Raw genomic sequence first — 27,193 nt, forward strand, 5'->3', positions numbered from 1 at the left:
GGGCGCGGGGTGCGCGCTGATCACTGCGGTGGTCGCTGCGAGGAAAGGGCGAGGTGGAGCGCAGCCATGGGGCTGCAGCCTCTGGAGTTCAGCGACTGCTACTTGGACAGCCCCTGGTTCAGGGAGAGGGTGCGAGCCCACGAGGCTGAGCTGGAGAAGACCAATAAGTTTATCAAGGATTTGCTCAAGGATGGGAAAAACCTGATCGCCGCCACCAAAAGTGAGTCAAGAGGGCGGGGGAACGCCGGCGCCGAGCTGTCTTGGCCGGGCCCTGGTTTATGTCTTTGTCGGAGCGGGCCCGGAGTGAGCTAAGGTGTTAATCTGCCGGGAGGATTGCCTTGGCGTTGTACCGGTGCGTTGCCGAGCCGAGCGGCTTGAGAATTGCCTCTGAAAATAAAGAAAAGGTGTCACGTGTGCGTCTGGTGTCGGTGGGGAAGCTGCTGAAACGACGCTTTAGTTACAGCTTTCAGCTTGCTCTGGAATCACAAGGCTTATGGTTCTGTGGGGACGGCGCTGCTACCAGCTCTGTGCTTGGCCTCTGGAAACGTGACGATTTTTTTCATTTTGTCCTTCTTGAATGTGTTTATGTATTTTATATATTAGTGTACACTATGTATAAGTAGTAGCTGTGCTGTGGTTTGGTGCACACGTTAATGCATGTTCTTACTGTAGTCCAGTGGTAACGTAATTTCTTCCATTTAACTTCAGATATAGCGCCGTAGTTTTCTTTTAAATGTCTACAAGGATGATTGACTGTAGCCATTATTCAAATGAACAACTAACAAAGCAGTGTGACACTGCGTTCTCAAAAGTGTGCTGCATCTCCGATGTCACAGAAAACATATGAAAGCAGAGAACCACAACTTCCACGATGTTTCCTTAAAGTAAGCTGTGAAGGATTATTAGGTCAGTGGTGGTGGGGCAGCGCAGCTGTCTGGATACGATTGAGGTCCTAAAAACTGAGGTAACCTGTCAGATGCAAATAAAGGAATTTCCTTCTCTGTCTTTCTCTGTTTGATGCGCTCAGGCAAAAAGGTAGAAAATATCGTGTTTCAGTTCTTTGTAACTTCTGTATGCTGTCCAGTTAATGTTCAGTTCTTGCAGATCAGGTGTTCCTTAAGGATGGCTTTTAACCTGCCATTTGAATGTCATTCAAACGTGTAAGAATCCATGCTTCTTAACATGCAGTACAAAGTAAAAAACAAAAACTAAACTTGACCAAGAAAGGTAAGGGAATCATTCTTCTTTGCTTATACTCCTCAGAGTGTCCGGGAAGTGCCCCACACCCTCAGTTTCACATACACAAGGGAAAGCTCTAACTTCTGAATCCCCTGACTCCTGCCCAGTTCTGTACCGACAACAGCAGTGCGGTGCCCTGTGCAGGGGGGACTTAGCTTTGTATGCTAAGCTTTCTTATGCATTTCATTAGGTCTCCCCTATTAGAAAGCCTTGTTTGACAGGTTTGAAACTGGGTCATCTTCCTCTCCTGCTGGTAATGCAGTCTCAGGTGTTCAGTGGATCCTGAAGACAAACTGAACCAGTTAAAATGCTGGTGGTTTGTGTGTTGGTTCTCCTTTGTGCTTTCAGAAGAAAGCATTGGCATCTAGCTACGCTGAGGAGCCTGATTCTTTCATTGTCAGGAAACCAAACGAGATAAATATTTGCTCTGAAAAACAGGCTCAAGAAGTGGTCTGGATATACCCATTGTACATTAACTATGTTTTCTAAACGAAGTCTGGCTTGCTAAGATATAGAGAACGTGAAAATAAAGTAGGGCATTTCAAGAGCTTAAGACTGCATCTTAGGCAACAGTCGAGTATGATTTATTTTAAAAAGTTTAGTCTTTTGAAGCATATTAATTACCAGAAGGTAACATAATAAACTTACCTGATTGGGCTGTAATATACAGAATGTATTAGCCCAGCCTTCTGAAGTTTGTGTGAAATGAACTGACTGCATAGAGAGCACCTGCATTTCCTTCTCTTAGTTTTATTCAGAACATGCTTTCCCTATTTCACTTGTAAAGCAGCAGCTTACCAGAAACGTTGTGAGGATTCTTCAGGTTTGAGTAACTTCAGTGACTGAGTACATCACACTTCCTGTCTGACAGTCAGTACTGCCAATGGCTTTGGTGCTGCTCACTCTGGGTTACATCTTGCAAGATAAGCAGAGACTGCCACCGCTCCCTCTGACCATAGACATTGTTGGTACCTCCTGGGACAAAAATAACAGCACTACACATCCTCTCTTTATGACCTTCCTGTTTGTCTCTATGGTTGTAAGGAAGCACATATTCCACATAAACTTACAAGAATTGGTTTTGTCAGTACAGGACTACACTGCTTTAGGTAGAAAAATAAAAGTTTGTATCATCTGTGTTCTTTATTTGGTGAGCTTCCAGTCTTCAGTATGAAGCACATATCAAGTGTATCTTTGCAGCATTAAGTCTTTCAAGAATCTGATAGAAAGATAAACAAGACAAGCTCATAGCTGCCTTGTTTCCTGTATCATGGTTTGAATTGCCAAGTTCAAACTAAATACTGGAAGAATGAGTAAACAATTGATGTCTCTTCCATTTCTTATAACAGTTAAATAGCAGTTAAAGGGTGCACAGAAAAACTACTTTTCCAGTGATCAGTAAGCACAAGCAGTGTACACACAAGCCTTTCAGAATAAAAGCATAATATATCTCAGGGGATTCCAGTTCAGTCAAACAAGTGAGGATCAAAATAATTAAAAAAAAAAAACTTCTGGATGGAGTTAGCAATTCTTCTGTTGAAAGAAACTGTATTGAAAGGTGCCTGATCAGAGAACACTTATTCTGAAATAAAATAAGAACTTTGGTTCTGAGTTCTTAAAATCTGTGATGCAAATTATTGGAAGCTGCAGAATGTGCTGGATAAATGCTACATAATTGCTTTCTAACTCTTGGCTTGTCTAGCTCTTAACACAACCATGAGATTTGAAGATTTTTCTGGAGCTCTCTCTTTTCTGTAAGGATGCATCAGGAGCTGCCTCTTTATATATGATGGAATTCCCCTCTTAGGTTAGAGTAGAAAGAGTCATAGGAGGGCCCTGGGAAAGATGCCTGTGTGTGCCCACAGTCATTTCCCGTGCCTACAAGCCTGGCCTCACTCTTCCTGGTTGTAAGCTCAAATCAGAGGAGAACTCAGCATGGGTTCAACTGTGTCAATTTTATGAAAGGCTAATAAGAGGAAGGAGAGAAGCTTGGAAAATAGAGATGTGTTCCCAGGGGTCTTTCAAGTCATGATTCTTAGGCAATGCCAGTTCAGGGGAAGCCCAGACAAAATTGTGTAGGGATGAGGCCACCCGTGAGCTCTCAGCCTCACCTGAAATGTCTTATAAAGCCTTTTATAACGTCAGGACGATCTAGAGCTGCTACCAGAAGGACACTACAGGATTCAAGTACTCCAATCACTCGCACTAGAATCCAGAGCAGCCTGGGAACTTGCCTGACTGCCCAGTTTTCATTCATCTCTCATTCATGTTGCTATGCACCTGTTTTGACAGAGAGCGGGATGGATCCTACTGTACCTTGAGATTATGTTTTTTCTAACTTGTTGGCTGTTCTGTTTGGTGCGACAGAGAAAGAAAGCAGTCATCCTCACTAGTTTAGTGCTAGTCTCTGCAGGCAGCTGAACATACTCAGAATTCTAGTGACTGTTTTTCTTATCGCTATTTTTTTTCATGTTTTTTAAAGAAAAGTTATTGCTTGTACACTTGACAGAAAGCTGAACTATAAACAACTTCCTTTTAACTGTAGAAAGAGTTTTTCGGAATACAAAGAGTCACTAGCAGCTGTTACTGAAGAATGCTGGCTTGCTCTAGGGAATATTTCATAAGAAAAAAAGGGGGGGATTCTTTTTCCACTGAGATATTCTCAGTTATTAGTCCCTAGTTTTTTAAAAGCTTTCTGTACAGAAGATAAGCAGAGTGGAAATGTTGCTGGCAGCGGGAATGAAGCCATTCCCAATCCCATCCTTGACCTAATGGAATAGGCTAAGTCTTTTGACAAAGTTGACTGGAGAAAAATTTACAATCCAAACCCTGGGCCCCATTTGATGACTATGTTCACAAAACATTGTTTTCTTTTTGCATGTTCTTTTAGTACATAGTTTTGGTTGAACTTTCAGATGCTGGTCTTGGAGAGATTTTTGGTTTGAGGATGGACATAATTTACATTACAGGAGAGGCTGTTGTAATCTGCATCATAACGCAGCATGACAGCTACTTAGATCACTTGAATTACAATGCTTTTTTTCCCTAAGCACTAAATATATATATACTTTAAAGCTTTCTAAAGTATAATCTGCATTTCTGAAACCACTTAGCTGAGTGCATTATGGATGCCAGCTCTCTAATTCTTAGGAATTTTCTGCAACAGTAACATCGTTCTTTTGGCACTCCAGTGCACTTCAAAGAAGTAAGGTAAAAACCATTAATGTAAGGCTCATTAATAGCTTCTTTTAAAGAAATGGACATTCACTAGAAATCTGTAAGTACCCGAAGATTGACTAAAAACTGAAGTCATTTATCAAAGGCTAAGAGTGGGGAATACAGCAAAAGGGTCTTAGTAGAACTTGTGTACAAAGTTTCCTAAATCTTCAGTGACGAGCTGTGTCTGTCTTTGCATTCTCCACCTTGAATTCAGTGGGAGGTATGAATTAATTTCCACGCCTTGTGTTTCCATGCCATGTTAGTTTTCTATTTGTACCTCAGAAATGACGCATATTTCATTATGAAGCGTGCTTTATACGTGATAACAGTAAGCGAGTAAATGCTCTTAAATTAACAGCCTGTGAAATAAATTTGAAAAATACTTCATTAGGGCAGATTTGGATAAAAATCATGGCTGAGGTAGTGCTAGAGCGTTAGGGCCTGAGCAACTAACATAGTACCTGATTGCTTTTTTTCCTTGCTTTTAAAATTGGTTTTGTGTGAAGGATTAGGGAAAAACTTTCTTGAAGAAAAAAGAAAAAGAACCCCCCCCAAACAAAACTCTAAGTAGAACATTGCATTTAGCTCCACCCAAAGTAAGTCATTTGGTACTGTGTCAGTAGCTATAAAAAGTGTCAAGCTCATTCTGTGGAGGATGCCAGTTTGTCATCTTGAATCATCTTTTTAGCTTGCATTACTAAAACTCCTTTACTTTCTTTGTCTCGCACATGTTCCACTGTTTTTCCTTCCACTCTATTTGAAGTACAGCACTGTGCTAGTGAACTCAAACATTTCATAAAATACAAGAATTTTATCAATGTTAAGAGATGCAATAGGTTGTTCATGACTGAAGGGATTCTGTCTTATGAATGCATCTGAGGTTTAGAGAGTCTCTAATGCTACTTCTCTGAGTTCCCAGGTCAGACATGGTATTTTTCTTATGTCTGCTGTTATGGACATGCTATCACACATTGTGTTGATCATTCTTGTGAACTTTTTACTGAGGCAAGGAATCAAGATATTTTGAGCAATTGAATGCTTTCCTGAAATCTTGAGTGAATATAAAATATCCAATCAGATTGGCACAGGCAAATTATCAACAGAATAGTTGAAGAAACTACTGTTCAGAGACACTTAACATAGGTCAGCTTTGGTTGGCACCTAAAAATCTACCCTGTTGCTAAGCCAAACCCATCTTTTCTGACAGCATAAGACAGAACCATGATACTTCACAGTGTGAGAACAGAGGTTGGCATGGGTTCTCTATCCCAGCAGCTCCATGAAGGTTGTGCTATGTGTGACTGTGCTGGGTGAGAAAACAGCTGCAGGTGCTGCAAGTAAAACACCCTACGCTACATGCTAGGGGTAGCCAAAGTGCCTGGAAAAGCATCCCTTCAGCAAAGAGGATATTGGAACTGAATTCAAAGTGTGATTGAGTTTATGCCATTCTCATTTTTCTAGACAGGTATTTTCCATAACTTCTGGCAGACAAAAATGAATGCTCCATGTTTTTTCTTCCCCCATACCTACTTGCAGCTATGGATTGAGCTTCTCACCACTGTCTTGTTCTTCTGTGAATGCCTTCTACTGTTTTTTGTTTTCTCCCGAGTCATCTTTTGCCTCTTGTGTATTTGCTCACCTTTCATGAGCAGAAATTGAGAGAAAGTAGCCAGACACTCAAAAGCAATGTGACCATAACAAGCCCAGACTAGATAAAAAGTTTCTGATCCTCAGGTTGTCATCTATGGGAAAGAAGCAGAGGCAGGGAAGAATAGTATTGCAGAGATGGAAAATCATTGTCTTGTTAAACTTCTGTGGTATTACTACTGCCTGCATCTTTGATTAAATTTACTGTTGTTCCTTGCAGCTCTCTATCTTACAGGATTGGGCAGATAGAGGTTATCAGATCATTAGGTAGGTCAAGGGGTTTTGACTCTACTCTCTCAGCTGACCTGATTGTTACAGTACCCCTTAATTCTCTTTAGCTTTTGTATGTTCACCTGTTGCTCGGGACTCTGTGTCCTTGAAGAGAGAAAATAATGTTCTGTTTAATTTGGCAAGAAGGCTTAAGTAAGCAGAACAAAACTGAGCAGAGCTGTGTATCAGAGCTTGGCCTTGGAGCAGGTTGTAGAGCTTGTGGTGTGGTGCTCTCAGTCAGTCTGTTGCTAGTAAGAGCTTTTTAACAGTGATATTTCTCCCTTTCCCCATTAGGCTAAATTAGGGCTCAGAAGTGGCAAATGAGTACGTGGAGTGATTGAAGCCTGTAACATTTCAGCTTTAAAAAAAGAAAGGGACTATAATGTATCAAATCTCAAAGCAGAGAGAGATTATGTCATTGTTGTTTGTCGTAATCTGTGGCTTTGCCAGCTGGTATAAGAACTTGCATGCTTTAAAAACATTAAAAATAATGCAATACAACAGGTACAATGGAACAAAAAAATTTTTTTTAAAAGACAATAGAGAAAAAGCATCAGCTTGCAAACAGGAGAAGGAAGCAGCTTGCCAGGTCACCAGGGACTAGAGAAAAAACTTTTTGAAATACAAGTTTGGAACATGTCAGTGCTTTGAGAACAAGGTAGTATAATTGATGTTGTCAGTGTTGCTTTCCTGTTAAAATACCAGATTGCATACTATTTGTAGAAGAGACCTATTCTAATTAACAAGCTCATTTACAAGCTGAATAACTTTTCCTAAAGCGTTGTCAGTTCAACTGCTTGGTTGTCTTTTGTCTTTTTTCTGTAAAAAAAAAAAAACAAAAAAACTTCAGCCTGCTCTTTAAAAGCTTTTGCTGTGTATTGTAACTCTGTAACATGATGAAAAGTACCGTGATAATAGCAGGGTGTCAAAATCTTTGTCTACAGCAAATGAGGACAAGCCCAAACATAATAGCTAGGGATACAGAAATGAAGGAAAACAGCTGCTTACCTTTAGAAGCCTACAGGAAGGTAGAAATCTCCAGCAAGCCACCTTTACCTCCACTGCCAACTCTTAAATGAGGTCTGGGAAGGACTGGATCTGGCTCCACCCCCTCTGCTTACTCAGGAACATTGCATGCACCTGAGCTCCCCTGGGTTGGCCCTGCCTTCCCACCAGGTGTTCAATCACTGGTTCAAGCTGTAACTTAGCATTTCTGCTAGATATGATGATATTACTATTCTTTTGTTATGCCTTTTTTTTTTTTATCTCTATGCTTAGAGTAGTTTTAAATTTCCGTGTCACCTCTTGACTAGCTGTTGCAATGTTATAACACATTCAGCCCTTTTGACAAAAGACATTAAACAACTTGCCTCTTTCATAGCTTCTTTTACTACTAGTAATGGAAGTAGAAGAATGTAATGCTAAAAAGAGTCTGCAAGCACTCCTCTGTCCCTTGGCCAAAGTTCGTTACAAAACATGTCTGTGTCAAACAACACCATTTGTGCTCTTCCCATGAAGTACTGTAGGGGTTGTACCTGAGTGGGAAGGCAGTCGTCTTGGGGAGCAGTGAAGTAGCCAGTCGAGCATGAAAATTTCTTTTTTTACTATTTTCGTAGAATCATAGAATCACCAAAGTTGGAAAAGACCTACAAGATCATCCATTCCAACCATCCCCTGTCACCAGCAGTTCTTACTACTTGCTCCCCTAGTGCAACTTGAGGACTAGTGTTCCCTCTAGTCCTATCACTAGTTACATGAGAGAAGAGGACGATTCCCAGCTCACTACAAACTCCTTCACGGAGCTGTAGAAAGCAATAAGGTCATTCTTGAGCCTTCCCTTCTCCAGACTGAACAATCCCAGCTCCCTCAGCTGCTTCTCATAAGGCCTATACGCCAGACCCCTTGCAAGCTTCGTTGCCCTTCTCTGGACATGCACCAGGGCCTCGATGTATGTCTTGCAGTGAGGGGCCCAAAATTGAACACAGTACCTGAGCTTTGGCCTCAGCAGTGCTGAGTTCCCTGCTTCTGCTAGCAACACTATTTCTGATACAAGCCAGGATGCCATCGACCTTCTTGGCCACCTCGGCACACTGCTGGCTCATGTTCAGCCAAGCAATGACTAATATCCCCAAGTCTGTTTCCTCTACACCGTCTTCCAGCCACTCTGCCCCAAGCCTGTAGCGTTGTTGGGATTTCTGTGGCCAAAGCGCAGGACCCAGCACTTGTCTTGTTGAATCTCATCCTCTTGGCTTCAGCCCAGTGATGCAGCCTTTCCAGATCCCTCTGTAGGGCCTCGCTATCCCCAGGCAGATTGACACTTCCAGCCAGCTTGGTGTCATCTGCAAATTTACTGAGGGTGCACTCAATGCCCTCATCCAGTTCATCAATAAAGATATTGAAGAGGACAGGCTCCAGTTCCGACCTCTGGATAGCACCTCTTGTGACTGGTCATCAGCTGGATTTAGCTCCATTCACCACCACTCTCGGGGCCCGGACCTCCAGCCAGTTCTTTACCCAGCCAAGAAGTGTTCCTGTCTGAGCCACGGGCCGCCAGCTTCTGCAGGAGAATACTGTAGAAGACAGTGTTGAAGGTTTTGCTGAAGTTTAGGCAGACTACATCAACAGCCTTTCCCTCAGACAGGTCACTGATCGTAGAAGGAGGTCAGGTTGGTCATGCAGAACCTGCCCTTCGCGAATCCATACTGGGTAGACCTGATCCTCCGCTTGTCCCACACGTGCTGTGTGATCTCTCCCAAGACAATTTGCTCCATAACCTTCCCTGGCACCGAGGTCAGGCTGTAGTTCCCCAGATCCTCTTTATGTAGATGGGAGTCCCATTGGCAAGTCTTCAGTCTTCTGGGACCTCTCCCATTGACCAGGAACTCTGATAGATGATGGAAAGCAGCTTGGCTACCACCTTCACCAGTTCCCTCAGCACTCTTGGATAACTCTCATCTGTTTCCATGCATGTTTTATAGAGTGTTACCACATTGATGTGATAGTTCTCATTTAGTGAGTGCTACTGAGTGAATTTCAGCATTGTTTTGTTTCCCTCACACATTCTTTGCTTAAATCTGTTGGTCTTGTTTTCTGTCAGTTACTTCATAAATTTTGATAACTTCTGGACTATTGCTCCTCTTTGGATTAAGGCATACAGGAACACTCTTGTTGTACTTTATGGTATAGGGAGTTGAAAACTTGGTGGTGTCAGACATGGGATATCCACAAAAATAAAATGAAAAAACAACACAAAACAAAACAGTAGAAGGAGCTGTGTGTAGGAAATGTCACTGGGAAAATTATTGTTTGCTTAGGATCAGCCGAATCACAACCTGTTTGAAATTCTTGCTAGCGTTTTCCTGTGTTTATTTGTAACGTTGTTTCTTTTGTCATGCAAAATATGTACAATTTAAAATGAGCAAGTATGAAATTAACCTTAAATAAACAAACAAATCCCTTAGCCTACATAAGTGTGTACAGCATTTTAGATGCTACTATTTCAACATCCTGCAAAGTATGTTGGGCTGGAAGTTCTGTTTACGAATGAGTGAGATGAGAGACCAAGTTGTTAGATAAGACTGCACATCAAGTCTTTATTGGAGTTGGAGTTAGTAATTAGGAGGCCCAGGCATTTAACCTTATAAGCAGGGCATTTGAATAAAAATTCTGCTTACTAAAACAGATTGCCATTCCATGCACAGTACAGTCACCGTGTCTGAAATTTCAGGCTACCAATTCAGTTCCCACATGATGATCAGAAATGTTTTGGTACAGGCACTCACAGATTAAAAGGAGGTGTGCCAAACTGTAAATGCTTGATTTTAGCACACAGTCATATTGAATGTTCAGGCAAGGTGATGATCACCTCTACTTGATTCATTGTGCTTTCTGGAATAGCAAGCAAAAACTCGAGATTGTGTTTAGCTTGGTGACTGTCAGAATCAGCAGCGTTTGCATTTGTTCTGGCTTGATATGGATCCCAAATCTACTGCTCAGTTCCAGAACTAACTCTGAACTGGCATTAATTTTCAGATGCTTGTTGAGTCTCAGCAGGTTAATTTTGACTTATCCAAACCTTGTGCCCTATGGTCCTTTCTGTCCCAGGTTGCTGCTCTCCCCTGCACGCACGTTAATACTGGCTGCAGTCCCCTGGGGTGGGCCTGCCGCACTGCTGCACCTTGCTTGTATCTGTGATGGCAGCACAGGTAGCCAGCTACATGCTTTCATGTTCAGTGCCAGTTTGGGCTCGCTTTCCTCTTTTTTCCTATCTTGGTAGCCATACCAACTTAGCCTCTGTCCTAGCAGATGGTTGCTGCTAAGAGGACTCCTAAATTTAGCCCCCGATTGTTCTTCTGGATCCATCCTTAATCCCAATTTGGTGAATGCAACCTTCAGCAGATAGAAGCCAAGAAAGGCAATTTTCCCTGCCCATGCTAACATCATTTGGCAAACCTTCGCTGAACCCAGCAAAAACTATTTCTGCTGGCTGCTACTCAGCCCTAGAAGTAATTGGCTGAACTTTCAGATTCTTCTCTTTTTGTGTCTTGACAGTGGTAACTAATAACAAAAACCATCTGAAAATCCTGCAAGTGAATCCTGATCTGTCTTGCTTTAACGTGAAATAAGCGGCTCCCACTGAACTGAAATCTAAGTCTTGGTCTGTGTTGGTTTACACTGAGTAATTATAGATAAGTGTCTTAAATTAAAGTAGCCTGAAACTTAGTTTACTAAGAGTGAAGGTTATAAATCGTGTGTAAAACCCTTGTGGCTTCTGTTTATGCCACTGGGAAAGAAGATGAAAATCAGAAATGTGTTGGGGTTTTCATGGACAACAGTCAGCCGTCATCTGCATTGTGAGCTACCAATAGGCACATTGCTTTGTATTTTTAAATAATTCAGTATTAGTAATATCAGTTGCCTTATTTTTTTAATACAGAGAAGATAATTATGCTCTGAGCTGGCTTCAGACCAAGAACTGCTTATGCAGTGATTACTATTTGCAAATGCCTGCTTTGGAATTTGGTCTCTGAACTGAGCTTGCTAGGGGATGTGTTTTTTCAGGTAGTAGGTTTCATGCAACCTGATCTGAGAAATAAAACACCTGAATGCTTTTCCTTTCCATAGCCAATGGTATGTGAGTAGTTTGCCTTACTCTGTCTAGACTGCACTTTGTTTAAAGTTTTATATAAAGGAACGAACTAGAACTTTCATGCTGCATACCTTTGAATTTTAGTATTTCCATGCTACTGGTACATCAGCTGTCCCAAGTCGGTTGTGCTCTTAAACTTGGGATGCAACACTGTATATCACTGCAGATTCCGGAGCTGCACTTCTCAGCGTTTGTGCTTCTCTGTCCTGTGAGAACGTTTGCTTTGCCTGTCTGCTCTGCATCTTCCAGGAGATGTAGCTGTCATTTTTATTCAAACAACTGTTTGTATAATCTCTACTTCCTGCTTGCTGAAGTGAGAAAAAATTGGAGTATAAATTATAGCAGACCTTTTATTTAGAGTTCTCTGGGAAAAGTATGTTGTGCTTTTCTGTCTTGCACGTATGAGGCTACATCGTATATTCACTGTGTAGGATGCCTGCTTAGTCAGACATGCTAATATGCCTCCCTTTGAATCACTTTTCCTGCACTCTTTAATGCTCGAAACATTGCCTAAAGGTTTAAGCGTTTTGGATGGATGTTTGTAAACATTTTGGATGGGTGTTGGAAAAGCAGGGTAGTATGAGTAATGTTGATGTTGTGATTCTATGGTCTCCCAGTGGTATTTGTGTATGAGCTTATATATTGTATAGTCACGTCTGGGTACTTCTCATCTGTGGTGAGGAATGAAGGGAATTAAAATTTACTTATCAGAAAAACTTCTTTGGTACGGCATCCTTTCTTAAGCAGGGTTATTAATTGAGTTACAGGATTTTAAGTTGATGACAGGATAGCCTGAAACGCACTTTCTCAAACCAACAAGGGCCTTCATGATTGGTACAAGTATCATTTTTGTAGCTATTGCCAGTTAAGAAGAGAATGTTATCCATTTGATTGTAAATGTCACAGGCGGTATTTATTGTACCTTGTGGTGCAGTGGTTTCCTGATGGTTCTCTGAGCAGCTTACCGGCCGCAGATTATGTAGACTAATTTATGGAGGAAAAACTGTCAGCAAAACCACAATGAGTTGGGTGAGATTTGTTATTCAGTGTGTGCTCTGTGTGTTTTGGATAACGTGAAAGACTGTGTCAAGTGGTCTTTGCTAATTAGTTCTGACATAGCTAATACCTGAAATACGGGCAGGATGGTCATGTGGCCAACTCATGGATTGTCAGCAGTGAATGTGTTTGTGTTGGGTTGACTGGGTTGTTTTAGGGAAAGGGGTATTGCATAACAACCACGTTAAAATGTTTTGTACATACTTGGATTTTTCAATGCTGAAGTAAAAGATTATGGTGGTTCTGTTCCAAATGGTTATTTATACATTCACCTGTAATATGTGTTCCTCATCTGAAAATGAGAGAGAACTATCATTTGACTGCCTGCCCATCTACCAAACAGGCTGATGTTGAGAATCTAAGAATCACAGGAGGTGTCTATACTGTCAATCATCAGGCACAGCAAGACCAAACTGTGTATCCCCGTTTTACCAGTTGCCTTTGGTGTTTCCTCCACCACTTCTTCTTAATGGATTATAGTGGTGGAAGGGACACTTAGATGCAGTATATTAGGTGTTGCTTTTGCTTTATGCAATGGCAAGGGAAGCAATTTATTTGGGAGGAGGAAGCAACTAAAGCGTATGTGTGCAGAAATATTCATGTGCTCAATAGGTGAAACTGCAGATATTGTGACCAAAATAATTTCCTGTTGCAGTAGAAAGCAAATCCTCTGTCTACCTGAGATTTTCACTGGTGTCATTTCTGCAGAAGGAATACAGAATGTGTAAATGTTGGCTTTAAAGTTTAAGAAAAAATGCAAGGGCTATTTTTTGTTCCCTGATTGCCTTCCTGTGTCACTGTATATCAAAGTTTTCATATTGATAGTAAGAAAGAAAAGTACACTCAGCTTGTTAATAAATGAAAGAGAGCTGCTTTAAGGAAATTCAGATGGTCATTATTCATATTATAAACAAGTTCCTGAGAGAGATGTTGGGAAGTTAGGGACATGATGCAGTCTGAAGAAAATAGTCTTTCTCCTTTCCTTTAAAAGATCTTAGCATTCTTGCTTTCTAGCTGTAAAACTTCCTTTGTTTTAATTACTCACTAACAGAGGAAAACTCTTCATGCATTATTGCAAAAAAGTATAAGTGGATACGGTCAGAAACAGCTGTACTTGCTCTCAGGCTGAGCCATTTGCTCAGTTGTCTGTATGACTCCTCACTTCTTAATTTGTGTGGCCGTGGATTCTTTTTGCTTTTAGCTCAAAACAAGAAGTTTACGATTCAAAGGAAGAGTGAAAAGGAACCCTCTTTGGCATTTTTCTGAATTTCACATTCCTGTGGCTAGCAGGAATCACACAAGTTCAGAAAACAATTCTGCTTGCAAGAATTTTGCTTGGAGTTAGGGAATGGATTATAAAGTGCTGAACTCAAATAAAACCTCAGAAAGAGAAAACACAAATTAGAAAAAGATGTGGTGAGCTTGTGACTTGTGCTACGTGCAGCTTCCTACTTCTCTTTTGTATTTCCGATTTTCTTAAACTCTTTCGTGCCTTGGACATAAGGAGAACCCAAATGTCTACAACTGAAACCTCTTTGAAAGCACAAAGAATGCCAAAATGGAAGCTTGGTTTGCAGCTCTCTAAAGCAATTTTTAACAGTTAACTTGGATCTCACATGCCTGAATCTCTGTTATACAAATCTACTGACAGACTGCTTTGGTGCAGGCCTGTGCTATGAGCAGTCAGAGGTTCCTCTGCTCCAGCCTATAGTGGGTTAGTTGAGAAAGTGTTAATTCTGGTTTATTGAGTCATCACACCCGTTGCTGTTTCAAATAAATAGAAGATAAACTGGAACTAATGTTTGCATCTTATTCCATTTGGTCTGTTTGGCTGCATCACAGCGTAGAATTTAGCTGCATCACAGTAATGGGAACTGTGATTTTTTTTATTTTTTCCCTGGCGCATTGCTAATCCTTTTGTTTTTCCTTTTATCTTCTTTGTTTGTTTCACCCTGATTTTTGTGGTAGTTTGCCTTTCTTTTTTCTCCTTTCCCCCCAAGTCTAAGTCTGATTTCTCGGGGAAAGGCAGTTTCTCATTAATGCATAAATACTAGGTGCAAATTTGAAGAAACGATTCTTGGGAAACTGTTATATAAAAACATTAGAATATTATTTTTAGAAGCATCACTTGCCTATTTCCCCCAAGGTTGCTTCCTAGATATCCTGGAAAGTGTTATAATGCCATCTGTTTTTGCCAGTTAATTATGAATCTGTGCGCTATGAGGAGGATGAGCAGAATGGATAGGGAAGTGTGCTGCCTGATGCCTTGTGGCATTTCTCTCCCTCCAGTTAGTTGATTCATATCAATATTGTAAAAGGGAATAACCATCATTTGTACAAGATTCATGTGTGGTTTACTGTCAAAGTGGTTGTAGTGTACCAGTGGCACAGTATTGACTGCAAGAGTAGAAACTTTGTCAGTGGCTTCTTTTCTACTTAAAGGCTAATACTTAGAAAATGCTAGAGGAAATTTAAGTGCAGTTATGAATAAATTAGGCCATTTCCAGGTTTTTTGAGTCTGACATTACAGAAATTGTTCCCTTAAGTGCTTACTCCTAGAAGTTTGTAATAAATTCTGTCTCACATACTTACACTATGTGAATGTTACTTGATGCCTTCATAGCATGACGAAGAATGTGGCAGCTGGAGGACTAAGCATCTGCTTCGTTGCTCGTGATCTAGGTCAAATAAATGTGGTGATCTGAGTAATAAATAATCCCCCAGACTGTTTCCAGTATCATACAACTTAGTGCATTTGTCTAACACTATGTAGAAGTGATGGTAGTTTTATCATTATCCATTTTCCTTCTGTTGCAGTATTGAAAAGAACATTCTAAGACAAATCTGGAAAAATATCAGTATGGAAGTCATCCAGGAAAGAAAATGAAATTACACATTAAGATGCTTGCATTAATATGTGGTTATATTATGTTTGGTTCATTTGACATTTAAAATGAGAGAAAAGATGAGTAGTGATGAGGGTACTAATTCTTCTATATGTAGCTGAAGATGCTGCTTCTGTGAGCTTGCTTTTTTGAGTCATCGTGGTTAAGATTTATAGTGGCTATCTTATTCTTATAATGGAAGATATGATTAAGTACTTGCTACGGTTCTGTGTTCACATTGCCTTTGGGATTATACCAAAAGCCAAAAGTAGACTGATTGCCTGAAAAGATAGATCCCTCAGTCCTGAAAGTTCTGGTTTTTTAATATAGATCATTTTCAAAGATTTAGTTGTGGTTTTGTGTGTCTTTTTTCTTTCTTTTTTTAACTTTTTTTTTCTTCTGAAAGATTAGCTGTTACTCTGTGTAAAATATAAGCATTGGAAGTTCTACCCATTGTTGCAAGAACCGGCTGTTTAAGGTGATGGGTACCTACCTGTAACAAACGCGTTGGGAGTGAGACTTAGGTGAACAGCTGAGCCTCTTGCCCAGTGATACTTTTACTGCTGCTGACCCTCTCAAGGTGGAAATGCCTGCCCTTGTAATGACTGGGGCCTGGGGCACAGGGTGAGCAGCTTGTCCAAGTCTGTGCCTGGGCTGAAATATAAAGAAATCTCAAGTCTTGTACTTTCATTCTGTGTGCAAGTCAGCTTTCCTAATTGAATGTATTTATTTCTACTTTTAAATACTATATATGCCACAATACTTGAGTACTGGTAGAAAGACAGTTGCTGTCTGTGTTTTTTTCTCAGACCCGTACCTTAGCACAAAATTACTGCTCCTTGCTTCTTCCAAGCTCATGCATAGCCGCAGCTGTCTTAAGTGCTTGATGCTCACAGTGCCAGGCAGATGGAAGCTGGAGAGCTAGCTTGCATCTAGGTGTATGCTGAGGCCCTTGTCATGTGTAAGGTTTGAGTACCAGTTAGATGTGGGGATTATACGTAGCCCAAGGCTGTGATGAGACCATGTCCAAGCAGGAGGCTCAGCCCTGCTGTGTGCATTCAGGACACTGACATGCCTGGCTTTTCCCAACTTCTGAGCTGCTATGAATTATGATATCGGCATACTCCTTTGTGTGTTTCTCACAGTGGGTTCAAGACATGCCTTGAACAGCTAGTTAGACATGCTTCATATTTGAATCCTGTTTTTCTTGAATACTGCTGCGTTGTTTTGCTTTCATGACTTTTAAAATAATGTACATGATGAGTTGCTTCCTCTTTGGGTGCTGGGTTTCCTGAACAATATTCTCCCATGGTTGCAGAATTCACACAAGCCCTGAAGTGACTGTTCACATCTTGGTCCTGTGTTTAGCTGTGAATTGCATTTGGGCATGGGGGAAGTAGCAGAAAAAGAGGTAGAAACAGAAGTGTTGATCAGCCATTTCTGATATTTTGGTTGAATGTGCTATTATGCTCAAATTACCAGCTCAATGTTTCTAATAAGCAGGCTTTCTTGAAAAAAATGCTGTTGGTGTCATACACCAATATGCTTTATGTCATACACAAAATAGTGTCTCAGTTCAGTCAGTGGTGTCTTTTTTTTTATTTTTCTGAAAAATGTATTTTTTAATAATCTGTTTGCATTCATAGAATCATAGAATCATAAAATAGCCTAGATCAGAGGGGACCTTGAAGATCACCTCGTTCCAACCCCTTGCCACAAACAGAGTTGCCAACCACTACTGGATCAAGCTGCTCAAGATCCCATCCAACCTGGCCTTGAACACCTTCAGAGTTGGGGTATGCATACCTCCTCTAGACAACCTATTCCAGTGCCTCACTACTCTCCGAGTAAAAAATTTCTTCCTAACATCTAACCTAAATCTTCCCTCTTTTGGTTTAAAGCCATCCCCCCTTGTCTTACCACTATCAAATCATGCCAAAAGTCGGTCTCTCTCCTGTTTGTAAGCTGCTTTCATGTAGTGCAAGGCCACAATGAGGTTTTCCCAGAGCCTTCTCTTCTCCAAGGTAAACATACCCAACTTCCTCAACCTATTTTCATGGAAGAGATCCTCCAGTCCTCTGATCGTCTTTGTAGCCCTCCTTTGGACCTGCTCCAATATCTCCACATCCCTCCTGTACTGGGGACCCCAGACTTGGAAGCAGTACTCCAGATGGAGCCTCACAAGGGCAGAATAGAGGGGGACAATCACCTCCTTCTCTCTGCTGGCCACCCCTCCTTTAGTGCAGCCCAGGAGATAGATAGCCTTCTGGGCTGCAAGCTCACACCTCCAAGTCCTTCTCCACAGGGCTGCTCTCAAGGAATTCTCCCAGTCTGTTCAAGTATTTGGGATTGCCTTGATCCAAGTGCAACACCTTGTGCTTGGCCTTGTTGAACCTCATAAGATTCTTTCCACTGTAGAAGGCTACCAGATTGGTCAGGCATAATCTGCCCTTGATGAAGCCATGCTGACTGCCTCGGATCACCTCTGCATCTCATATGTGCCTTAACATCTCTTCCTGGCGGATCTGCTCCATGTTCTTCCCAGGCACAGACATGAGGCTCACTGGCTGGAAGTTCCCTGGCTTCCTTTCTCCCGTTCTTGAGTACAAGAGTTTCCCTTTTTCCAGTTACCAGGGACTTTGCTTGACAACCATGGTGACGGGGAGTGGTTTGGCATTCATCACTTAATGTTACTGATTAGGGTGGGATTATTGGATCAATAGACTTTAGAGTTGCTGTGTTTAGGCGCTACCCAAATACCATCTTTTCTGCATTTACCTGTTGTAGCTATATTTCCTTTAAAATATGAATTCTATGTTTAAAACTTTTTTTCTTTATTGTACTATCTTTTAATTTATTTTTGATCTGCCTTTAGAGACATTTGGTGAACTTGAACAGTGAGGCTTTCTTCCTGTGTGCATGTGGGCCTTTCCATGGCTCAGATACTCTACAGTATTTTTGTCTGCAGGAATTATCATCTTGAGTGTGTATGCGTTAAGTGCTGTGGGAAGAAGAAGATAGCAGTTAATGAAAGCATAAATTGCCTGTGTTTCCCCTTTTAAGTGGAAACTAGCTGTGCTGTAGAGGCAACATTTTGCATTACTTCATAGTATGGTAGCAAAGAATGAATGAATTGATGAGGGAAGTGTTTGGGGGAGAGCCCCTGGGGCTTGTCACTGCAGTAAGAGCACTTGTATTGCATAAGACAACTGACATCCTGTTCAGCAAGGCACAGTGTGCCATTCCCCTCAAAACGCCATATGCCAGTAATTCTTATCTTTGAATAATCATGAAAATAAGATGTAAAAAAAGAAAAATAAAAAGTTTCAGTTCTTGTTTGGACCACATGTTTGTGGCTAAAATATCATGGTGTGATGTTAACATAAATTGTAACTCATGCTGGTGCTCCAGAGTATATAATGAGTACATAATGAAACAGATGTGTTTTAACTACCCCTCTGACTATTTGTAGTATATAACTGCAGGTATTCTGTCTTTAGTGGATGGAATGAATTTGAAGGGAAAAAAAAAGTAATTATAGTTTTCCCTTGCTTCTAGGGAATTGTAGTGCTTGTTTGGAGAGTTTTATTATCAACCAGCAGAGATCCTTGTAACCCGTTCTCCAGCAGTCATGTGTTGGCTGAGAGCAGGATGAGAAAACACACAAGTGAGAGCAAAGGTAAATAAGAGTCAGCAAGTCTCTCTACAACCTGGGTTGTCGTGTTTCTTTTAGTTTGCAACCCTGCACTTAAAGCGACATTGCAAAACCCTGGTCACAAGATGAGCTAAGTGGCAGTTGCAGGTCTGTGCATACATCTTTTTCCCTATGGACTTTGTAGCATAAGCAACCACTCAAAAAAAAAACAAAACAACTCACATTTGTTTTGGCGAGTGTCAGCCCTCAAAATTTCTCATGGACTTTGGTCTTTTGCTTTGAAAGGTAGAGATGGTTATGATTTTGTGCAATCTCAGTGAGCCACTTCTAACTAATCTTAGAGGTTTAGTGGACTGTAGTTGGGGAATCACTAGCCTAAGGTTTGTAAAGAGCTCTAAAGCTTTTCTGCAGGGTGAATCCTGACCTAAAGCACCAATTCAAAAGTAAAGCAGCCCTAGATGCTGAAGCTAATCATTGTTAGAGGCTTAGTGTTCTTTGTTATGTACCTTCTGACTCTGATCACGCTTGAAATACTCAAGCAAACTTGGCCTTCATCTGTGCAGGACAGTGAGAAACCATACTCCCATGATGTTGCAGTTATTTTTTTAAATGCAGATAACCCAAAATTGTTGCGATATTAGTAAAGGCTGGAACGAACCTCATGTGGCTATAGTGGTAGCCTGTCTTGTGCTTCTGGGCTCCACTGAGCTGCTTCCTTCACCTTTTGCTGCCTTCCCCAGTCTTCTCTCCTGTCCAGACAGAGAAGGCTCTCTTTTGCTTGCCTGCAAAACTTCTAAGACAAGCCAAGGTGCTGCTTGTGGAAACTCTGTGAGGCAGGCAAGGGGCTGTGTTTTGGGAGGCTCTGTCCTATGCTGGACGTGTTCAGAACAGTGATGGAACTGGTTGGAACAACTTAAACCTGAAAACAGTGCTTTTCCTTGACTTGTGTTTGGAGATGTGTGTATGTGTATTGCATCTTACTCTTGTAAATCATGGATAAATGCCAACTCAAATGGGCCAAGGAGAAAATCTGCGAGTTTGACTGAAGAGTGCAAAGCCCAGTGCTGATCAAGAATCCTGTTTGTTTTAGGATCTCACAGCTGATATGTTAACATGACATTTCTCCAACTTCAGCAATATTTTTGGTATGTAATCTCATCTCAAGAAACATCAGTAAATGAAGGAAGGAATGGATTGAGAAAATTACTGTAAAAATATTTTTATATATATATTTGATCCTTAATTTTCCAGTGCTCACTGGTTCTAGAAAACGACATTGTACAGCAGCTGTGGTGTAAGATACAATATTCATGAAGAGTTTTTGGCTGGGAAGAGCAGAAGGAAAAGCAAAAAGCCATAACTGCCTTGTTGTCTTCAGAGCAGAGTTTTTATTTCAGAGCTAGTGCTTGTTCTTTCACAACTTACCTATCTGATGAAAATGACTAGTAAATGGATTAAGAAACAAATGAAAGATCTTGACTGCCAGCCATCTTTAGTGTTTCCAAACTGCTTGAAAATAAGAAGTGGGAAGTATGGATTGTGCATAGTGGTGGTGCAGGAGAGCATCCATTTCATGTTTTAGAAACTGGTGGTGCGGTTTTAATCCTTAGATGGTCCCACTGAAGTCAGCAGACTAATATAGTGAATGTTGCGGGATTGTAAAATTAATAATTCCTTTACAATCACTGATAATAATGGATTGCTCTTCTCTGAAGAATTGCAAGATAGAGTTTCCATGCAACAACTCTTCAATGTTTATCTTATTTTAAGCTTGAAAAAGAATGCCAAGGAAGACCATGAGAAATCCTTGTGAGATTTAATTTGGATACCTGCTGCTTATGCTTTCAAGTTCTATTAGCATAAATACTTTCTTCCTAAAATATAGTATTTCATCATATTCTGAATACATAACATTTACTTGTTATGTAAACACTTAAGTTGCTTGCTGTTAGCATCTTTAATATTGGCATTAAAGGGATGTGTCACATTTATTTAACCTGGTTCCTTAAGCTTTACTTCCATACATGATTATGCTGTCTCTCTGTGTGCCTTGTAGTAACTTCTGTACTTGTTGCATTTCCATCTTATCTGATGGGGAGCTAGAAGGTTCAAACATAGAAGAGTCTTGTGTGTTCCAGGAGCAGCAATATTTGTGAAAGGAGAGGAGAGACCTGGCTTAGGAAGGCAATGGAAGAGATGAATCCAAGCAAAGTTGGGTTTGCTGCTGTTCAACAGCACTACATGAAAGGAGCATATAAACAGGAAGGGGTATGGCTGTTTACGAGGGTGGATAGTGATAGGACAAGGGGGAATGGTCTTAAACTGAGACACGGGTGGTTTAGGTTAGATATTAGGAGGAAGTTTTTCGCACAGAGGGTGGTGAAGCACTGGAAGAAGGAGGCTGTGGAGACATTCAAGGCCAGGCTGGATGTGGCTCTGGCAGCCTGATCTGGTGGTTGGTGATCCTGCACATTGCAGGGGGATTGAAACTAGGTGATCATTGTGGTTCTTTTCAACCCAGGCCATTCTGTGATTTAATGATTCTGTGATTCTATGGTTCTATGATTCTGTGACACAACAAATGGTATGATTTTCTTCGGGGGAGCTAAGCACGTTTGACATTTGCAACTATCTCACTTTCACTTGTCCTAAAGTAAAAATGTCACTTGAAATGCTGTGACTGAGCAGGACTGTAGCTTATGCAGTAGAGTAGGAAGTCCTGTGTGATTCTGAGGAGTCAGCATGGAGGGAGTGCTTTGTGTCCTTGCAGTGTTCCAGGAGCTCACAGAGCAGCTGGTGCCATTTTCTGATGGCATCTCTAGGACTCCTGCTTCCTGCAGAAATAGATACATATCCTTTCCAGCTTTTATTACCAAATGCATCACTGAAGACTTCGGGTTTTTACTTGTTCTGTTGCCATTTTCTATATATGGCAGGTTAAATAAAGCTAGCTCCTTTGTTTTGCTGACTTCTCATTGTTTTTTCTACTTTTAAAGGGCATTTTATAGATTGTTTAGTCCCAGAACTACAGAGCCAACAGTGTAGAAGAAATGAGATAGAAAATTGGGATTCCTGACTCCTTTCTTTCAGACCATCTCCTTTTGTGGCAAATAAGCCATGCGTTATCCAAAGTAAGGTTTGATGAAATGAAAATGTATGTGATTCATCCAGCATCCTTTTCATCAGAAAAGACTGCCAACTTTTCAGAAGCTTACTGTGGGATAACCACCGTACAGAACTCTATTTATTACGGTTGGTTTTGCGTTCAATGTGAGCCTGTGAAGAGCGGTGTGCAGAGCTGCTCCCGAGTGCTGTGCTGTTGTTGCAGGACTGGGCTTGACAGAGCAACATCCGCCTGCTCTGTCCCAGCCTGTAAGCTGGCTGGGAAAGGTGGGGCTCAAAGCTGAAAAATGTTTTCCATACACTCTCTACTTAGCTGTCGACAATTGCTTGTGAGAACTAACGGTAGAATTTCAGGAACACACTTTTCAGTTGAAAAATAAAGGCTGACTGGACTGGCTGGATCAAGGATACTGCATTTGGTCATAGCTATTCTTCAGGGAAAAGAACAGACATTTCAACAATGCTTGTGGATGCTGATCTTTGGTGTGAAACATTTGCAGAATTCTATCTGGTGGATTTTCAAAAACTTTTTTTTTTTTTTCCCTAAAGCAAAATGCATAGCGTGATGTCCAGCTAAATTAATTGCACCTCTTGCATACACGTATTTAACACTCGGATGCTTAGATTACAAACACCATAGAGATGGTTGGAAGGGTGAGTTGGGATTAACCCCTAGATTGTGTTCTGTGTCCCAGAGGGTCACTGTAACAGCTGCTGAGAGACATTGGGTTTGGCTGGTGGCGAGGCAGGAGGCCAAGCTGGGAGGGGAATGCTTCTGCGCTGGCGTCATAGAATCACAGAATCATAGAATCACCAAGGTTGGAAAAGACCTGAAAGATCATCCAGTCCAACCGTTCACCTATTACCAATAGCTCCCACTAAACCACGTCCCTCAACACAACATCCAGTCTTTCCTTGAACACCCCTAGGGTCGGCGACTCCACCACCTCCCTGGGCAGTCCATTCCAGTGCCTGACCAGCCTTTCTCAAAAGTAGTATTTCCTAATCCAGCTTGAATCTCCCCTGCCGTAGCTTGAAACCATTCCTTCTGGTCCTATCACTGATGACACGAGAGAAGAGGCCGACCCCCAGCTCACTACAATCTCCCTTCAGGAAGTTACAGAGAGCAATGAGGTCTCCCCTGAGCCTCCTCTTCTCCAGGCTGAAGTGTCACGGTTGATGTTTCTCTCACTGCAGAACTTGAGATCAAGTGGTTCTAGTAATGCTTTCTGCTGTGTCTTATCTTTCTGACAGAGGAGAGCAGAATGCTGTTGTTTTATTATGCAGGAAAAGAAATGCATTTTCAATCAGAAAAGTAGCTTTAGGTATTGCGTCTTTTTTAATCCTGTGTTAATCACTTAATGAAGGGGGCAAAGACTACTGTACAAGAACTTACGCTGTCTTGTGACTTGAGCCAGTGAGTAATTACTGCACAACAGTCAATCTTTTGCTCTCTGGCTTTCACCTTATGACTTTGATTACATGGAGAATCTGAAGGAAGTGGATCCTGCATGTTGGTTTGAGCTATGGGTTTTTCTTCTCTTTCTTGAGTGTGGGACAGAACAAGCTACTGAAGGAGCAAGACTGAAAGATCTGAATTAGGAAAACTGGAATATCTATCTTAGATTGTCAAACAACTCTTCCACTCCCATATCTGTTGAAATGTTGTGGTTAGCTTTACTAACCAGGTTAATTTTAGGCTTTTCTTCCCTGCTGAAATTACTCTTAATTTCTGCGTTTTGATAAGAAACTTTGATAAGTATTTGATAATGGTTTTGCTTTTGCAACTGTATCTACATAACAAAGACTTTGACAAATTGAGGAGTGTTACAAAATTGCTGCTTTGTTTTCATTTAAATAACAAAATTGAAGAAATGGAGAGGACTTCTTATCTCTCTCGTTGGAGTGGTTTAAAAAGGGAAAACTGGTTTCTTCTCCTTTCCAGTCTAACTTCTAGTTTATTTTAAATTGTGTTCTCACGTCTCACTTTAAACTTCTTAAAAGAAATCAGTAAAAATACAAGAACAAAATGCACCTCCTTAAAACAGAAAGGCTGTAAATTGTTACAGAAGGATACGGTAATGTCTGTTACAGCATGGGTGTTGTCATTCAGCTCTCTGAAGTGTGTCTTAGATGTGGCTTTACTGGGTTAGAGTTTCTCTTTTGCACTCCAGGGTCCTCCTGCTGTAACGTTGTGATTTCCATATTGTAGGTTGCTTGTATACTCAGTTTGTTCTGCTAAGCTGTTTTCCCCTAGAGATTTCAGATTCAATGACTTAAAACGAGTTTACTTTCAAAAATGAAGTGCTTATTTTTCTTAAGGTCTGTGATAAATTGGAAAAGAGTTTTAGAAAAGAAACCAACAAACTTTGTGTGTGCTTTTTTCCCTTCTGAACTACCTGTACAGTAATCAGTAGTTCTCTTCTAGCAGTCTTGGTCACCTATGTTCTTGTTTCAAGACACTAGCTGGTCACTTGAGGCTGAAACTTCACACATTTACCTCAAGCCATACATTTTGGAGTGTTTAAGCACCATGTTTTTAGTTGAACCTACAGAAAACTAATTGCTTAAATCTTTTTATTATTTTTGTCAGCTCACAAAAGAACCATTTTTACTGAAATATCTGCCAAAAATTTTCTTTCTGTTGCTTTTGCAGTCCAAATGCATAAATTGAGGTAAACCACGTGCCATTTGGATAAGTTCTCTGATTTCAAATGATAATAGTTTATAATGTTTTTTTTTTTTTTGCAACATGATATGAGCAGATGAAAGATGACAACTTAGTCATTTGCATTAGCCTTGCTAAATTCAGACTTAGGCAGTTATAACCTACAGTTTCCATTATGGTTCATGTTTGGTTGCTTTTTTTTTTTTAGATTGTTCATTCTTCACTTGGTATCGGGTCATGTTAGTTGTTCAATTTCCTTTTTCCATCATCTTGCTTGTTTTACACTTGCCTCTAATACTCTAGCACTCCTCTTAGTGTATGAATAACCCGATTTAAAAAGCAAGCGTATTTCTAGTGTTGTGAGCAGCCAGTACACTTTGTGCCAGTGAGTGCTAAAGCTTGAGCTATAAGGCCAATACAACTGAAGTGCAGAATGATAGATATGCAGTGTTTATCCTACAGTCTTAAGTTGAATAATTAGTGTGTGATGCTGGTGAATTCCAGTGGCCGTCCTGCAGTTAAGTGAGCAACCCTTTCACTCTGGTGTTTTCTGAGCACAGTTGGATGACAATTGCATACATTTTCCCAAGATGTAAGAATTCTTCCATTTTTTCATTGCTAGACCTCCCAGACTGCTTCTACTCTAAATGTTTTGTTGGTTATTTCACTGTTTCCTTGATAACCAAAATAAATGCTGTATTGGAAGTAGTGTAGCATATACTGCTAGCTCTGCCATATGGAGCAACGATTGTCTTTTAAAAGATAATTTCATCAAACAGTTGTGTGTACAAATGCATACTATGCTTAATTGTCATCCTATGTTATGTAGATACAGTATAGTTATTCACTGGTGAAAGGTGAAGCATTTATTTGACATTGTTGTTTATTCTCACATATAGTAGTTTGAGCCACAATCCTTGAAATCTGGTGTCCTTCTCTGAATTGTGTACATTTAACATACATTGTCACTGTCAAAGAGTTCCTTCTTTTAGCTGCTGTGCTGGAAGAATGCTTTCATTCTTGTGTTATTGCGTTTTAGAAGAGAGAATTCATGCATGATTTTTTAAATTTATCATTTGCAAACAGTCATAGGTCAGTTCCCCCTTTTTTCTTTCTTTCTTTCTTTTTTTTTTTTATAAATTTTTTTGACCACTTATTTCCTCTGGCATATGTGGTTAAAGCTCTTTGAGTATGTTGAATATGTCCAGGCAGGCAAAGCAAAAGTAAGCTGTAATTCTGTAGGCTGCTGAGAAGTGTACTGAGTGGAGACAGTGCTTGAATATAAATTCTTGGTGCTGGGTCCAAAGCAAAAATCAAAAGCTCTCATTTTATAAACCGATTGTCTAGAACATACTCATGCACTTGCCCCAGAAATGGTAATAGAAACAAATCTAAACATTTTATATATTAAAAAAACAACACCAACAAATCACCTTTTCTTCCCCTTCCAGAAATGCCAGCTTCTATCTTTTCTCATGAGTTGCCATCAGTGAAACGCAAAGACAGCTGAACAAAAGCAACTGACTTCTGTAGCCCTGTGTGTTGCCTTTCACACCATCACAGCTGATGAGAGAAACTGCATTATTTTTTCTGTCTTGAGAACACCTTGTCTCAGAAGAGTGCACAGCAATGCAGCTGAAGCAGCTAGAGCAGTGTCATTTCACTCTTTGATTATACATGCTCTACTCATTTAGGAACAAAAGTAGCATGTATGATAGTATGATAGAAACGAACCAATTTTTGTTAAAGCATAATGGATATAATAAATCTTGAAAAATTACGTTACTGCATGATATATTGCAAGTCTTTTTGTTTGGAAACAGAATGAAGAATGAAAGTTGCATTAGAAAACTAAGCAAATGGCTCGCTTTCTTGCTTGTAGGATGTGTTGCAATTGCTATGTAGGATTACAAGTTTTTTATACTTAGTGCTTCTCATGGGGATGTGGTTTTTGCTATTCTAAATTGATTTTGTTTATTTTTCTTTAGTGTTCATTTAGTAATCTTTGATTTGGGAACCAGATGCCACTGATGCTGTGATTGGAAACTCATTTTGGAAAAATCCCAAAGCAGTGAGGCTTTCACTTGCTTGTGTGCCAGTAAATTTCAAGTCAAATGTTTTTCTCCTAGTTGGAATTGTCTGCAAAATTGCATAGTAGTATTGTATGACTGGTTCATTGGGTTCATATGAAGTTTGACAGAAGGATTAAGAAGTTTCTGTGCATTTAGAGTTCAAATACTGTACAGCTATAGACACCAGAGATGAGTCATGTTCTTTTGGTG

The 27,193-nt window shown here is 40.5% G+C and overlaps 1 protein-coding gene and 1 long non-coding RNA gene across 4 annotated transcripts in view; one reads left to right on the plus strand and one right to left on the minus strand.

Moving 5' to 3' along the window:
- Nucleotides 1-6: 6 nt before the first annotated feature.
- ARHGAP10 (Rho GTPase activating protein 10) overlaps nucleotides 7-27,193 on the plus strand; it is a 135,998-nt gene continuing 108,811 nt past the window's right edge. For all 3 annotated transcript variants that reach the window (XM_010709544.3, XM_010709545.3, XM_019614509.2), the window contains exon 1: nucleotides 7-220. In XM_010709544.3, coding sequence (XP_010707846.1) covers nucleotides 67-220 — 154 coding nt within the window. In that variant the 5' untranslated portion in view covers nucleotides 7-66. The remainder of the gene's footprint in view (nucleotides 221-27,193) is intronic.
- Nucleotides 969-8,150, minus strand: LOC109367171. The gene is made up of 3 exons (XR_002113993.2): nucleotides 7,384-8,150; nucleotides 2,038-2,214; nucleotides 969-1,134 (listed from the first exon to the last, which is right to left on the minus strand). It is a non-coding gene; the product is annotated as an uncharacterized LOC109367171 (long non-coding RNA).

This window comes from Meleagris gallopavo, chromosome 4, assembly GCF_000146605.3.
Source record: "Meleagris gallopavo isolate NT-WF06-2002-E0010 breed Aviagen turkey brand Nicholas breeding stock chromosome 4, Turkey_5.1, whole genome shotgun sequence".
NCBI classification, from domain to species: Eukaryota; Metazoa; Chordata; class Aves; order Galliformes; family Phasianidae; genus Meleagris; species Meleagris gallopavo.